Below are 16,024 nucleotides of genomic sequence, written 5' to 3' on the forward strand. Positions count from 1 at the left end.
GCAAGGAAGAGGAAGATCACTTGTACATAAATGGTTACTTGAAGGGTATAACGGGCCAAGGCCTACCGGTCTAAAATAAACCAGGGTAAGTGTAACAGAGATAGAGTAGTAGGACTAAAGAAAAATTGAAAAGAAGATGGAGACTTTTGGGTGACAAGAGACAGAAATGGTAAGGAGGAAGAAGCGGCATTAATATTTATAGTTGATGGTACCAGTGGTGCCAAATAGTATTTCTATGGGCTAATTCTTTAAGCCACTGGTTAAAATGATATTAACACTAAGAATATTAGGTGTATGGGGCCATGCTGACTTAACTGCTTCCTCCCTAAATGACCTCTGCCTGGATACTGAGTGAATGAAATATAGCTCCAAGCTTTAGCTGTCTTTTTCTTTAATTACATACGTTCACTGTAACTCGGCGTTGTTGGAAGATGTAATTAACCGCTAAGAAGAGGCTCAGACCTAGGGAGATTTTGACTTGGCAAGACTCCTAACCCTTAGTTTTCCCATTTTCATAGGTGGTCATAGGTGCAAAAGCTGGCACAAGTGTGTGAAGAAGGAAGAGGTTCTATCTCACTTATTGAAAAGTTCACTTCAGTTTACCATGCTGGATTAAAGGACAGGCCTTGGGGAGAGAGAATACACAGACAGCCATTTCTATTATCCTTAGTTTTCAAAAAGTCTCAGCACAACAAACACGATGACTGGGTATGGAGTGGAAATGGGTGACTGTGTAAAGGTGACTGACACTGTATCATGGCCCCGTAACAGGCAGAGAGGTACAACCACTAGAAGTGAGGGTTGTCTGCACACAGCAAGCATGACCTTGTTTTAAACAACTTACTTTCACTTTTACTTATCACTTAGCTCTAAATCAATTTTGCTCTTATCAAATAAGTTGCAGATGAAAAATAAATGTATATTTTCAAAAGAAACAGTAACAATATCAAACTTCCTGAGATGTGGTAAAAAAGAAAAAAATAGTATGAGGTACTAGAGAAGTCAGCAACTTTTATCTTGAACTTCTTTTTGTCACTATCATCACCACCCCCACTGTGATCATCATCCCTACTGCCTCTTTCTAACAAGGGTAGTCCAGATCAAGAAATTATCTATTCATTATCAGCTGAATGCCACTAAAAAACTCATAGTCTGGAAAAACATACGCATGCAGCTGAGGTTTGGTGGTAGCTTGCAAGTCAAGAGGCTGGAAAAGGTCTACTGTGGTTTAAATATGCCATTCTACGGTTTTCTGATGGAAACCAGAAAGGTGGGAATTCAGCAATCACTTTTCTTTTTTAATTAAACATTTTGAGATAATTGTAGATTCACACGTGGTTATAAAAAAATAGAGAGATCCTATGTACCCTTCACCCAGCTTTTCCCAATGGAAACATCTTGCAAATTTATAAGACAGTATCACAACCAGGGTACTGACACTGATAAGAGTCAAGATACAGAACATTTCCATCACTACAAGAATCCCTCATGTTGCCCTTGTATAGCCCACTTCCCTCCTCTCACCTCCAACTCCTCTTTAACCACCCAGCCACCACAAATTTGTTTTCCATTTCCATTTTGTCTTTCAAAAATGTTACATAAATAGAATCATATAGTATGTAACCTTTGTGGATTGGCTTTTTTCACTCAGCATAATTTTCTGGAGGGTCTTCCAGGCTGTTTTATTGATAGTTCATTCCTTTTGGTTACTCAGTAGTATTCTGTGGTATGGATGTGCCACACTTTAACCATTCATTCATTAAAGGATATCTGGCTTATTTCCATTTTTGGCTACTATGAATAACACTGCTATAAACATTAGTGTACAAGTTTTGTGTGAACATAAGTCTTCATTTCTTTGGGATAAATGCCCAGGAATGCAATTCACTGGGTTGTGTGGGCGTTGCGGGTTTAATTTTTAAAGAAACTGCTAAATGGGATCCAGAATTACTATTACTACATTTTAACCAGCAGTGTATAAGTGATCCAGTGTCTGCGTCCTTACTAGAATTTGGTGTCACTTATTTATTTTAGCCATTCTCATACACGGTTATCTTGTGGTTTTAATTGCATTTCTCTAATGGCTTATGATGTTAAAACATCTTTTCATGTACTCAATTGCCATCTGTATATGCTCTACAATGAAATATCTACATGTCTTTTGGCCACTTTCTTTCTTTTTTTTTAAGATTTTTTAAGATTTTTAAGATTTTATTTATTTATTTGACACACACACAGAGAAGGGGAGAAAGCAAGCACAAGCAGAAGGAGCTGCAGGCAGGGAAGAAGCAGGCTCTGCGCTGAGCAGGGAGCCCGAAGCGGGATCCCAGGACCCCGGGATCATGACCTGAGCCAAAGGCAGACGCTTAACCGACTGAGCCACCCAGGCATCCCTCTTTTACCCACTTTGTTTTTCTTTTTCCTTTCTTTCTTTCTCTCTCTCTTTCTCTAGAGCACAAGAGGCAGGAGGGTCAGAGGGAGAAGCAGACTCCCTGCTAAGCAGGGAGCCCGACGTGGGGCTCCACCCCAGGACTCCAGGATCATGACTCGAGCCACAGCTGCTTAACCAACTGAGCCACCCAGGTGCCCCTTTGACTCATTTTCTAATTGGACTTTTTTTTTTTTTTAATTCTATGTTTTGAAAGTCTATGTATTTTAGTTTTTTTTTTTTTTCAGATATGTGGTTTGCAAATATCTTTTCCCAGTGTGTAATTTGTCTTTTCATCCCCTGAGCAATGTCTTTCCCAGAGCAGAGGTTTTGACTTTGGATGAAGTCCAATTTATTAATTTTCCCTTTTATAAAGTACACTTTTGGTGTCAAGTCTAAGAACTCTGCCTAGCCCTAGATCCCTCCTATGATTTCCTATGTTTTTTTCCCCTAAGTTGTAGAGTTTTAGTTTGAGTTAAGTTTTGTATAAGATGTGAGCTTTATATTGAGCTTCATTTTTTTGAAAAAAATCTATGGATGTCAAATTGCTCCAGCATCATTTGTTGAAAAAGCTCCCTTTTCTCCATTGAAGTGTTCTTGCATCTTTGTAAAAAATTAGTTGGGCATACCTGTGTTGGTCTGAGTTCTCTACTTTGTTCCATGGATACGTCTATACCTCTGCCAATATCATACAGTCTTGATTAGTATAGCTGTATAAGGTTTTGAAATCAGACTGATTCTTTCCATTTTATTCTTTTTCAAAACTGTTTTAGCTAGTCTGGTACTTCTGTCTTTCTATATATCAGAATCATTTTGTGTAGATCTTCAAAAAGTCTTGTGGGGATATATGTTAAACCTGTGTATCAATGTGGAGAGAATTAACATCTCTACTATTCTGAGCCTTCCAATCTATAAACATGTTATGCCTATTTAGATACTTGGTTTCTTTCATCAGCATTTTATAGTTTTCAGCATGTAAGTCCTGTACATGTTTTGTTAGATTTATATCTTTCATTTTTCCAGTGACTGTAATTGGTATTGTATTGTAGTTGATATTGTATCTAATTGCCAGTATAAAGAAATACAATTTATCTCTGTATGTTTATTTTGTACCCTGCAACCTTGTTAAGCAACCATTAGTTTGCATGGTTCCCCTGTATGTAGCATTCTTCTCTTGCTGCTTTCAAGATTTTTTCTTTACCTTCATCTCTTCGCAGTTTGACTATATGAAACTTGGTGTAGTTTTGTGTTTATCGAGTTGGGGTTCTTTAGGCTTTTTGGATCTGGAAATTAACGTTTTCCACCAAATTTGGGAAGTTTCTGGCCATTATTTCTTTAAATACTTTTTTGCCCCTTTCTCACTCTTTAGGACTCCGCAACTCCATGTGGAACTGTTTGATACTGTTTTATACTGAGACACTGTACATTTTTTCCAGTCTTTTCTCTCTCTATTCTTCAGACCGAATAATTTCTATTGATCTATCTTCAACTTGATTCGTTTTTTCTACTATCTCAATTTCTGCTAAACCTAACTAGTAAAATTTTCATTTCAGTTACTGTACTTTTTAACTTTTGAATTTCTTTTTGTTTTCTTTTAAAAATAAAGTTTCCATTTCTCTTTAGGATGCTTTATCTGTTCACTAATATTATGCTTACCTTCATTTCTTAGAATATATAATAGCTGCTTTTAAGTCTGTTTGCTAAATCTATTATTTGGGCCCACTTGAAGCTGTGTCCATTAACTGCTTTTTATCTTGAATATGGATTGCATGGCCCCATTTCTTTGTATGTCTAGTAAGTTTTGGCGGAAAACTTAACACCGTATATATTATGTTGCAGTCCTTCGAAATCTGTTTTGTTTTTCTGAGGACTTTGTTGTTGTTGTTCTATTAAGCAGGCAACTTTCCTGGGCTCAAATTGTGAAACTGTCATACCTACTATATGGAGCAGCTAATGTCTTTGCTTAGTTTTTCAGCATCCAGCTGCTCTCTCTTTAGCCTGACTCTGATGGTCTCTGCTGAGCCTGAGCAGGTCCAAGGTCAACAAAGAATGTGAACAGATTTTATAGTCAGATTTTTAAGGCTTATCCTTTTTCTGGTCCCTTTGTTTCTAGAGATCTCTCAAAATATCTAAATGCTTTGCCACTCCTCAGGTCTACCTTGTGACACCTCAAGCCAGTAAGAATTTCACTTTCTGTCATTCGAGCTCTGTGCCCATCTTACACATAGTTCAGGCAATGCACTCAACCAAAGGCACAACACACTTGCAAATCACAATAAGAGGTAATTATGTCTTTCAAGGAGAGACCCCCTTCTAGTTTCTCCCTACTTTTTCTCAGGCTCTCTGGTATTTACTCTGCAAATGCATTGTTTTGTGATGAAGCAGGGATTCAGACAGTTTATACTTAGATTCTATTATCTTAGTACTTCTGCACCTCTTTTGCCTCCAAAATTTCACTTCTAAGTTCAAATCAGAATAACTGGAAATTTATGTCTGAGTGGGTGCTAGGAGAGCAGGCAGTGGTAAAAGAGCAACTCCAGGCAAGAAAGCCGCAAACATGAAGTAATCTGATACTCTTCTCAAAATTTTATGTCTCTGTTCATTTTCCAGTACTTTGTTCAATGCCTGGAATTTTTTTTTTTTATAATTTTTCTAGTTTTTATGGTTTTCTGTAGAAGGAATTAGTTAAACTCTTGACAGTACCATAGTTTGAGGGCAGTTATGGCTGGTGCTAAAATTTTACCAGTGAGTGTATTTTTTTTCTTTATCCCTACAAATTTTCAAAAGAGAACCTAAAAAACAAAAACAAAAACCAAAAAACCCCAAAAACCCCAACTGTAGAGTACAGGTTAAGATTTTTTTCTTCATAGTAATAGCTTGCATTAAACTTCTACATGTTATAATACTCTAGTTTTTGTGTAAGTCACAAACTGAAAAATTATAAATTCAGAATTTATGGCCTGAAAGGAATCCTAGAGACCCTTTAGTCAACCCCATCATTTTATGAGGAAACTAAGACAGTCTAGTATTTGCTCAAGATCACTTAACATGCTTATTATAAAGTGACTGTCTAGTTTTAAGTTCTTTTCATTATACCATGGTGTAGTTGCATAGCTGTATTTTCTATCTTCCACAAAACCACAACTTCAAAATTGTATTAATAATGTTTGTGAACACAGACTATATTCCAGCTATATCACAGATTACCAAAATAAAAGCTTTAATATCTAAGTCAACAGAAAAACAAAACAATGTAACAGATGACTTCTCTCAACCTGAAAAAAGCTGAAGGCTTTGACCACTAAACCAGCATGTTCATACTAACTAAACTAGGTTTTTCAAATACTATAAACCTCATCTTCTCTATAGTGTTCCAAGTGGGAACACAGTGTGCCTCTTTCCTGCAATTTTCAACCATTAACTCTTCTACATAACATGTTATTTTTCTTGTATGCCATCTCAATACAGCCCTCTGCTGTTAAATTAAAAAATGGTTTTCTGGCCACTACTCTCCAACTATGAGTGTTTGTGAAAACAGTTTTTCTAGTATGAATCCCAAGGGTCCCAGTGTTGTCATGTTAGCTGTCTATCTGCCCCGTTAGTTCCACTGCTGTGCTAATCAGGCCAAGTTGGGAGGCTGACTCTTCTGAGAGCCACTCAAATTAATAAGATCTACTGCAGGACCACACACCATCCCAGATTCTGACTAGACAAAACCTACAGGGATACATGTATGGATCAAGGCCAATTCCTAACCATGGGAAAGGAATTCCTAACCATTATGACAAAATGGCTTAAAAGCACACATCCAAGGAAAAGATCACAGATGGTGATGTAGGAAGACCCTGAACTTACCTCCTCCATAGACACACCAAATCTACACCTATTTATAGAGCAATTCCTCCTGAAGAATAACTGAGGGCTGACTGAACAGCTTCTGCACAACAAAAGATAGACAGACCACATAGAGAACAACAAAACAGATGGAGACTCAGTATTAAAGGGAACCCCCCACCCCCAATGCTGTGAAATGCAGGGTTGGGGAGGGTGGGCAGGGGGAAGGAATAATACTGAAGGATCATGAGCAGATCTGTCTGCCCTGAGGCACAGAAAAGAAGCTGTGGTTTAGAAGAGCAAGTAGAATATAAAGGAACTCGCTCCAGAACCCTACCAGACAGCACAGGAACGGCTGGAACTCCCTTCAGGTGGGTGGGGCTGGCAGGCACCACAGTTTATGTTCCCCCATCACCTTGCTAGTGTAGACAGGAGCAGGGTCTGGGCACCCTAGTCAGATTACCATCTCAGTGAGCCCCAAGCCCCTAGACCACATCAGCCCCAGCTGTTCCACCAAGGGAGCCCCAAAACCATGCACACTGGGACACCCTGGTCACTACAGCTCCAGCTATCTCACCAGGTGACACAGGTGCAAAGCACCCTGGAACGCTCCAGGCCCATACCAGTTCAGCTCCAGATGGCATGCTGGGGCCCCCCTGGTACAGAGCACTCTGCGACCTCCTGGCTCATGGATGCTTAAGCTCCAGCTCTGGCCACCCTGCCAGGGTACTCACTGTGTGGAGCACCTCGGGAAATCCTGGCCTGTGCCCACTTCAACTCTAGCCGTCCTGCCAGGGCACTCCCCGAGTGAAACATCCTGGCCTGTGTTGGCCTTGGCTCCAGCCACCCCATCAGGGTGCTTCCTTCAGGGAATGCCCTGGGACACCCTGGCTTGCACTCATTGCAGCTTCAGCTATCTTGCCAGGGTGCCCTCTGCAGAGAGAGGCCCAGGACACCTACCCCACCACGCCACATGCACCCACTTTAGCTTCAGCTGTCCTGCCAAGGCACTCTCTGTGCAGAGAGCCCCAGGACCATCCTGGACCACACCCACTTCAGCTCCAAACATCCCACCAGGGCAGACCCAGAATGGAGTGCTCCAGGACCCCCAACCCATGTCAGCTCCAGCTCCAGCCAGTCAACCAAAATTACCAGTCACACACAGTCTACATAGAGGATGACCATACATAGGAGCATTCCCTCAAGTTTAGGAGAAGTAGCTGTTCCACCAAATTCATAGAACAAGCACAGAAAGCCAGGCAAAATGAGGAGTCAGAGGAACATGCTCCAAACTAAAGAACAAGACAAAATCTCATAAAAAGAATGGATGGAGATAAATGAAACGGAGATAAGCAATATGCCTGATAAAGAGTTTAAAGTAATGATCATAAAGGTGCTCACCAGCCTGGAAAGAAGGGTAAAAAGAACTGAGTGAGAACTTCAACAAAGAGACAGAAAATATAAAAAGAACCAGAGTTGAGGAATACAATAACTGAAATGAAAAATATACTAGAGGGAATTAACCCAGATTAGTGGATGCAAAAGAATGGATTAGTGATCTAGAAGACAGGGTAATGGGAACCACCTAAGCTGAACAGCAAAACAAAAAAAGAATTAAAAAATAAGGGCAGGTTAAGGGATTTCTTGGACAACATCAAGCAAACAAACACTCACATTACAGGGGTCCCAGGAGAAGAGAGAGAGAAAGGGGCAGAAATTAAAGAAATAGCAGAAAACTTCCCTAACCTGGAGAAGGAAACAGACATCCTGGCCCAGGAAGCAAAGAATTCCAAACAAGATGAACCCAAGGAGGGCCACACCGTGACACATTGTAATTAAAATGTCAACTACTAAAGACACTCTTAAAAGCAGCAAGAAACAAATAGTTATATACAAGGGAAACCCCATAAGGCTATCAGCTGATTTTTTCAGCAGAAACTCTGCAGAACAAAAAGGAATGGTATAATATATTCAAAGTGTGAAAGGAAAAAAACCTACATGCAAGAATACTCTACCTGGCAAGGTTATCATTCAGAATAGGAGAGAGTTTCCCAGACATATAAAAGTTAAGGGAATTCATTACCACTAAGTTGGCCTTAGAAGAAACGTAAAGGGATTTCATTAAGTGAAAAGAAAACCCTAAGTAGAAGAAAAGGATGATATAAAGGTATATACATCTATATAAATCTTTATATCTATATATCTTTAAATCTATATAAAGATATAAAACATGACAACATATACATAATGGGAGGGAGTAAAAAAAGTTCTTTTAGAATGTGTTTGAACTTAAGTGATCATCAACTTAATATAGCCTGCTCCATACTTGGGATGTTATATATGAACTTCATGGTAACCACAAAACCAAAATGTATAATAGATGACCAAAAAATAAAGAGAAAGGAAGCCAAACATACACTAAAGAAAGTCATCAATCACAAGAGAAAATAGCAAGGGAACGAAGAGAAGAACTATAAAAAATAGCCAGAAAACAATGAATAAAATGGCAATAAGTACATACTTATCAATACTTACTTTAAAATGTAAATAGTCTAAATGCTCCAATCAAAAGACACAGAATGACTGAATGGGTAAAAAAAAACAAGACCCATCTGTATGCTACCTACAAGAGGCTCACTTCTGACCCAAAGACACAAACAGACTGAAAGTGAAGGGCTGGAAAACATAACCATGCAAATGAAAGTGGGGGCTGGGGGGAAGCCAGGGTAGCAGTACTTATCAAAGCAGACTCTATAACAGAGACTTTAACAAGAGACACAAAGGGCATTATATAATTATAAAGAAATCAATCCAACAAGAGGATATAACAACTATAAATATCTTTGCACACAACACTGGAGCATCTAAATACATAACACAAATGTTAACAGACATAAATGGGAAAATTGTCAGTAATACAATAACAGTAGAGAACTTTAACACCCCACTTATATCAATGAATAGAATATCCGGGCCAAAAAAATCAATAAGGAAACAGCATCTCTGAACTAGACCAGATGGACTTAATAGATACATACAGAACATTCCACCCCAAAAGAGCTGAATACACACTCTTTTCAAGTGGACATGGAACATTCTCCAGGATAGATCACATGTGGGCCACAAAACAAGTCTCAATAAATTTAAAAAAGACCGAAATTATATCATGCATCTCTTCTGACTGCAGTGGTATAAACAAGATATCATCATGAGAAAGCAACTGGAAAAAACACAAACACATGGAGGCTAAATATGCTCCTAACCAACCAATAGGCCAATGAAGAAATCAGAGAGGAAATAAAAAATAGAGACAAATGAAAGTGGAAAAACAATCATCCAAAATCTTTTGGATGCAACAAAAGCAGTTCTAAGAGGGAAATTTATAGCAATACAGGCCCATCTCAAGAAATAAGAAAAATCTCAAACACTTTAACCTTATACCTAAATGAACTAGAAAAAGAACAAAGCCCAAGCTTAGTAGAAGGAAGGAAATAATAAAGACCGGGCAGAAAAAAATGAAATAGATTCTAAAAAAAGAAAACAGAAAGATCAATGAACCAAGAGTTGGTTCTTTGAAAAGGTAACAAAACTGATAAACCTTTAGTCAGATTCATCATGGAAAAAAAAAAAAGAGAGAGAGACAGGACCCAAATTAATAAAACCAGAAATAAAAGAGAAGAAACAACAACTGACACCACAGAAATACAAAGAATTAGAAGAGACTACTACCAAAAAATATATGCCAACAAACTGGACAACCTAGAAGAAATGGATAAATTCCTAGAAACATACAGTCTTCTAAAACCGAATCAGGAAGAAGTAGAAAATCTGAACAGACCAACTACTAGTAACAAAAGTGATCAGTAAACTCCCAATAAGCAAAAGTATAAGACCAGATGGAATCACAGGTGAATTCTACCAAACATTCAAAGAAGAGTTAATACCTATTCTCCTCAAACTGTCCAAAAAATAGAAGAGGAAGAAATTCATTCTCTGAAATCAGCATTACTCTGATACCAAAATCAACCAAAGACACTACAAAAAAGAAAACTACAGGTCAATATCCCTGATGAACATAGATGCAAAAATACTCAACAAAATATTAGCAAACTCAATTCAACACTCTATTAAAAGGATCATTTACCACAATCAAATGGGATTTACTCCAGGGATGCAAGGGCAGTTTAGTATAAACAAAAACAACATGATACATCACATCAACAAAACAAAGGATAAAAACCATATATTCATCCCAATAGAAAAGCATTTGACAAAATTCAACATTTGATCATAAGAATGCTCAACAAAGTGGGTTCAGAAGGAACATATCTCAACATAAAAAAGGACCTATGTGAAAAACCCACAGCTAACCTCATACTCAATGGTGAAAAACTGAGAGCTTTTCCTCTAAGATCAGGAAGAAAACAAGGATGCCCACTCTTACTACTTTTACTCAACATAGTACTATAAGTCTTAGCTGCAACAATCTGACAAGAAAAATAAAAGGCAGCCAAAATCATAGGAGAGAAGTAAAACTATTTGCAGAAAGAAAACACAGTCCCATTTACAACTGCACCAAAAATAATAAAATACCTAGGCAGTAAAAGATCTGTACTTTGAAACCTATAAAATACTGATAAAAGACATTAAAGAAGACAAACAAATGGAAAGATATTCCATGTTCATTGATTGGAAGAATTTATATTATTAAAATGTCCATACCACCCAAAGCAATGTACAGATTCAATGCAATCCCTGTCAAAATATGAACAGCCTTTTTCACGGAACTAGAACAAATTATACTAAAATTTGGTGGGAACCATAAAAGACCCCAGATATCCAAATCAATCTTGAGAAAGAAGAACAAAACTGGAGGTATCACAATCCTGGAGTTCAAGATATACTACAAAGCTATAGTAATCAAAAACAACATGGATCAACGGAACAGAATAAAAGCACAGAAACAAACTCACACTTATATACTCAATCCATAACAAAGGAAGAAAGAATATACAGAGGGAAAAGACGGTCTCTTCAATAAACGGTACTGGGAAAACTTGACAGCTACATGCAAAGAATGCTGCTGGACCACTTTCTCACACTATATGTAAAAATAAACTCAAAATGGATTAAGACCTAAATGTGAGACCTGAAACCATAAAACTCCTAGAAGAAAACATCAGTGGTAATCTCTTGGACATTAACTTTAGAAATATTTTTCTGGATATATCTCCTCTGTTGAGGGAAACAAAAGCAAGAATAAACTACTGGGACAACATCAAAATAGAAAGCCTTTGCAGTGAAGGAAACCAATAAAACAAAAAGACAACCTACAGAATGGCAGAAGATATTTGCAAATGATGTATCCAGTAAGGGGTTAATATCCAAAATATATAAAGAACTTATTCAACTCAGTATCAAAAAGACAACCCGATTAAAAGTGAGCAGTGGACCTGAATAGACATTTTTCTAAAGAAGACATACAGACGGCTAACAGATACATGAGAAGATGCTCAACATCACTAATCAGGTAAATGCAAATCAAAACCACAATGAGATATCACCTTATGCCAGTCAGAATGAATACAATAAAAAAAGACAAGAATAACAAGTGTTGGCAAGGATGTGGAAGAAAAGGAAACCCTCATGCACTATGGGTGAGAATGTAAACTGGTGTGTTGACTGTGGAAAACAGTATGGAGGGTGCCTGGGTGGCTCAGTTGGTTAAGCGTGCCTTCAGTTCAGGTCATGATCTCAGGGTCCTGGGATTGAGCCACATGGGGCTCTCTGCTCAGCAGGGAGCCTGCTTCTCCCTCTCCTCTGCCCCTCCCCCCTGCTTGTGCACACACACACGCTCTCTCTCTCAAACAAATACAATCTTAAAACATCCACACTTGACATGGGTCATAACTTTACATTCATCTCTCCATATGAATGAAAGAAATATAATAAATGGGAGAATAATCATGGGACCCAAAATAGTATTATTCCTTTATAATTATCTTTCGATATTGAATAATGTTGCTTTTACTGTTATGTTTTTTAAATCTACATTCACATTTTCATGTAAAATAAACTGTACAGAATGAATGTGAACAAAATGCAAAGAATAAATATATATACAACATATGTATCTACTATCAATACCCTAGTACAGATGTACAGAAGAGGAGACAAATAATGAGCTGGTAAATCTGGCCCTCTTTATCATTCTAAAGTCTACTGTTATCTCATATATTAAGCCTTCTTTGACGTGACTATGGGTCTTACTATAGAAAAATGTTGAAAGATAAAATATGAAATGCAGAAACATTCATGCAATTTAAGACCTCTGTCACTGTTTATTTTGGGTAATAGAACTTTAAAAAAGACAGCAGACTAATGAGCTTCATGAAGACAGTAACTTACTATCTTTTTTTAAGAAAGAGTTTATTTGATAGAGAGAGAGAGGGAGCCTGCACAAGAGAGAACACAAGTCGGGGGGGGGGGCGGGGAAGAGGGAGAAGCAGGCTCCCTGCCAAGCAGGGGAGTCTGAAGGCTCAGGGCTCAATCCCAGGACCCTGGGATCATGACCTGAACCAAAGACAGACGCTTAACCAACTGAGCCACTCAGGCACCCCAGTAACTTATCTTGTTCCTCATTCTATTTCTATGAGTTCAGCATTTAGTGCAGTACCTAGCATAAACGAGGCTTCCTATAATTATTAAGAGAATGAAAATATATGAATGAATAAATGAAGACAAAGCACTAAAACCTAATGACTGTCCTCCAGGGACTATTAGTAAGTTCAGTAGTATTCCTTAGCTCTGTATGGTTCACTGTTCTAAGAGTTCTACATGTCAACTCATTATTTCCATTTTACAGATGAGGAAACCAAGACATACAGTAACGCCTCTAGCCACACCGTGAATTGTGGACCAAGGATTCAAATTCAGACAATCTGAGTTTACAACCTAGGCTATAACCCACTGTGATATAGATTTCTAGAAATGCCACTTTATTTATTTATTTTTTAAAGATTTTATTTATTCATTTGACAGAGAGAGTCACAGCGAGAGAGGGATCACAAGCAGGGGGAGTGGGAGAGGGAGAAGCAGGCTTCCCGCAGAGCAGGGAGCCCGATGCGGGGCTCTATCCCAGGACCCTGGGATCATGACCTGAGCCGAAGGCAGACGCTTAATGACCGAGCCACCCAGGCGCCCCCAGAAATGCCACTTTAAAAGCATACATTGTATAAGTACGTCTTAAATGATAAAAATGACAACAGCTAGAAGACTTGAAGGATTTTTCAAAGTAGTTGGAGAAAAGGAAGTTGAAAAGATTGAAATCAGGCATGCCAAAAGTTTATAAAAATGTAGGACAACAGACTTTTAAAGCAACCAGTGCAGAATACCTTCTAATGTAAATGTTACACTAACAGTTTATCTCAGGAGAATTTATCTAAAGTCAGGAAATAAGTGGAATTTGAAAATTTCTTTCACGCAAGACTAAGCACTAAGTCTTTGAAGGTACCTTAATTTATAATAAAAATGAATAAGATGAAATTCCCTGTTAGGCCCAATTCATAGTCACGTTTTCTTATTGAGAAATTCTAAGAGTACAAGTTTTTTAATGTGCTGATATCTTACCTTTTCTTTTTGCTGATGATCATATCCATGGTTTGGAGCAGCCGCCGTTCCAGGGCTAGGATATCGGCATCAGTCACATTTCTATAATAAGCACAAACTGTTAGCAATGTTTTGGGATCCCATCCTTGGGCATAATAAATATAAGGCATCTGTAGAAACACATAAACCTTAGTTGTTACCCAGTAATTCAAGGACCTTTTCCTAGAGAATATTAAAATGACTATAAAAAGCAAAAATGCTTTTGCTGTTATTTTCTTATAGCTAAAAGTTTTGCAGCCTCAGGGCAGTGGAAGGTAACTGGCTCTCTTTCAGTCTTTCTTAGCTTTGATCCAGTGACATTTATGATGTACATGTAAGCACTCTTCCAACTTGGCATTGTCTTCTACCATTCTACTTCTAGGAGGAACTGATTTACTCAAGTGGGGATTAGCTCACATTGCTATCCACGAGTAATGTGCCTTTAAAAAGTATAAGAGGAAGTAAAGAGAATTTGACTGAAATAACTATTTTTTAAAAAGATTTATTTATTTTAGGGAGAAGGATGATCTCAATCAAGCAGATTCCCCGCCGAACGCAGAGCCCGATGTGGGGCTCAATCTCAATCTCATGACCCTGAGATCATGACCTGAGCCGAAATCAAGAGCTGGATGCTCAACGAACTGAGCCACTCAGGTGCCCCAAAAAAATCATTTTAAAAAATAAGTGAATGTAGGACAAACAAAGGGCAAACAATATAAGTGATAAGACTCATTATTTGGAGAGATTCCTAGGACAATGCGCATAAGGACAGAGGGAAAGAATAAAAAGGCAATGTCACAGATCTAATATTTAAGTATTGATGATGGCATGATAGGACATACGTATTCATGAAGTTAATAGGAAAAAAAAAGAGACAAAGTTCTTTTTACCTGAGGAAGTAGGACATGTAAGTGTACGGGCAGTTGACAGCACCAAATCCAGAAAGAAGAGCCATGAGAGTCACACCAATCACACCTACCCGGCTGATGAGCTGTTCTATGGACAAAATCCCTAAAAACATCAGAGTACCTTAATGTCAGGTGATAAAGATAAAATAGCACTGCAAGAGGAAATATCCCAGAAAACATCAACCATTACATACGACTTAAATAAACCAAATTTTAATTATCAACATTAAATTTAAAATTAAATTATCAATATGTAGATCTTCCATAATAAATGTATAAAAGTCTATTTATTTCCTCCTATCCCATATGCTTCCAGAATCATCCCTATTGCTGGGCAACGGAAATATTAAAATAATATTTGCAAATAATAATTTTGACTATTTATTCAAGGTACTGTGAACTCTAACAAAGCAAAATACTCTTAGTAAAAGCTTTGGCAAAAAAATATTAGGAAAGTAAATCTGCTGGAAAAGTATAAATACAAGGTACCACTTTCCACATATACATCAATATATACAGTTATATATATACATTTCCCCCTTAGGTCATAATAAGCTCTTTAGGTCTTATGAGCTTGTGTCTTATTCATTTTTGTCAATAAACACCTAAGGCATGTAGCAAATGAGCTGAATTTATAACAAATGAGTATTTTAAAGGCAAATATGTGAGTTTTAGATTATCAGTTGTATTCTAGTTATCAACTGTTTTCGATTACTTGAGAATGTTGAAGATGAGTATTTAAAATAAATGCTGTTGGTATTTGGGATAAATGAGAGAACACAATGCTGAAGAATAAGCCAGGAAGTCTGGAATCGCAGGACAAAACTAGTTTTGTTTTCCCTTCCCATTTCTAGGATGGAATCCACTTCGGCATTATCCACTCTGGCCTAACACCAAAGCCGCCGTTCAGGAATTTTGTTAGCTCTGAAACCAAAAGGCCAATATTCCGGCCCTCCTGTTCCTGTGTATCTCCTACACCGTTTTATGTTTGTTTATTTATTTTTTTAAAGATTCTTTTTTTTTTAAAGATTTTATTTATTTATTCATGAGAGACAGAGAAAGAGGCAGAGGGAGACGCAGGCTTCCCGCGGAGCAGGGAGCCCGATGCGGGGCTCGATCCCAGGACCCTGGGATCATGACCTGAGCCGAAGGCAGACGCTTAACGACGGAGCCACCCAGGCGCCCCTCCCCTACCCCATTTTAGAGC

At 38.0% G+C, this 16,024-nt stretch overlaps 1 protein-coding gene across 2 annotated transcripts in view; it reads right to left on the minus strand.

The window, feature by feature from the left end:
* GPR89A (G protein-coupled receptor 89A) overlaps nt 1–16,024 on the minus strand; it is a 56,355-nt gene that overhangs the window by 21,238 nt on the left and 19,093 nt on the right. For both annotated transcript variants that reach the window (XM_025858475.2, XM_073889880.1), the window contains 2 exons: nt 14,800–14,920; nt 13,892–13,972 (listed from right to left, as the gene is read on the minus strand). In XM_025858475.2, the coding sequence (XP_025714260.1) occupies nt 13,892–13,972; nt 14,800–14,920 (202 nt within the window). The remainder of the gene's footprint in view (nt 1–13,891; nt 13,973–14,799; nt 14,921–16,024) is intronic.

This window comes from Callorhinus ursinus, unplaced genomic scaffold, assembly GCF_003265705.2.
Source record: "Callorhinus ursinus isolate GAN/ISIS: 27379988/994484 unplaced genomic scaffold, GSC_fseal_2.0 scaffold121, whole genome shotgun sequence".
Taxonomy (NCBI): Eukaryota; Metazoa; Chordata; class Mammalia; order Carnivora; family Otariidae; genus Callorhinus; species Callorhinus ursinus.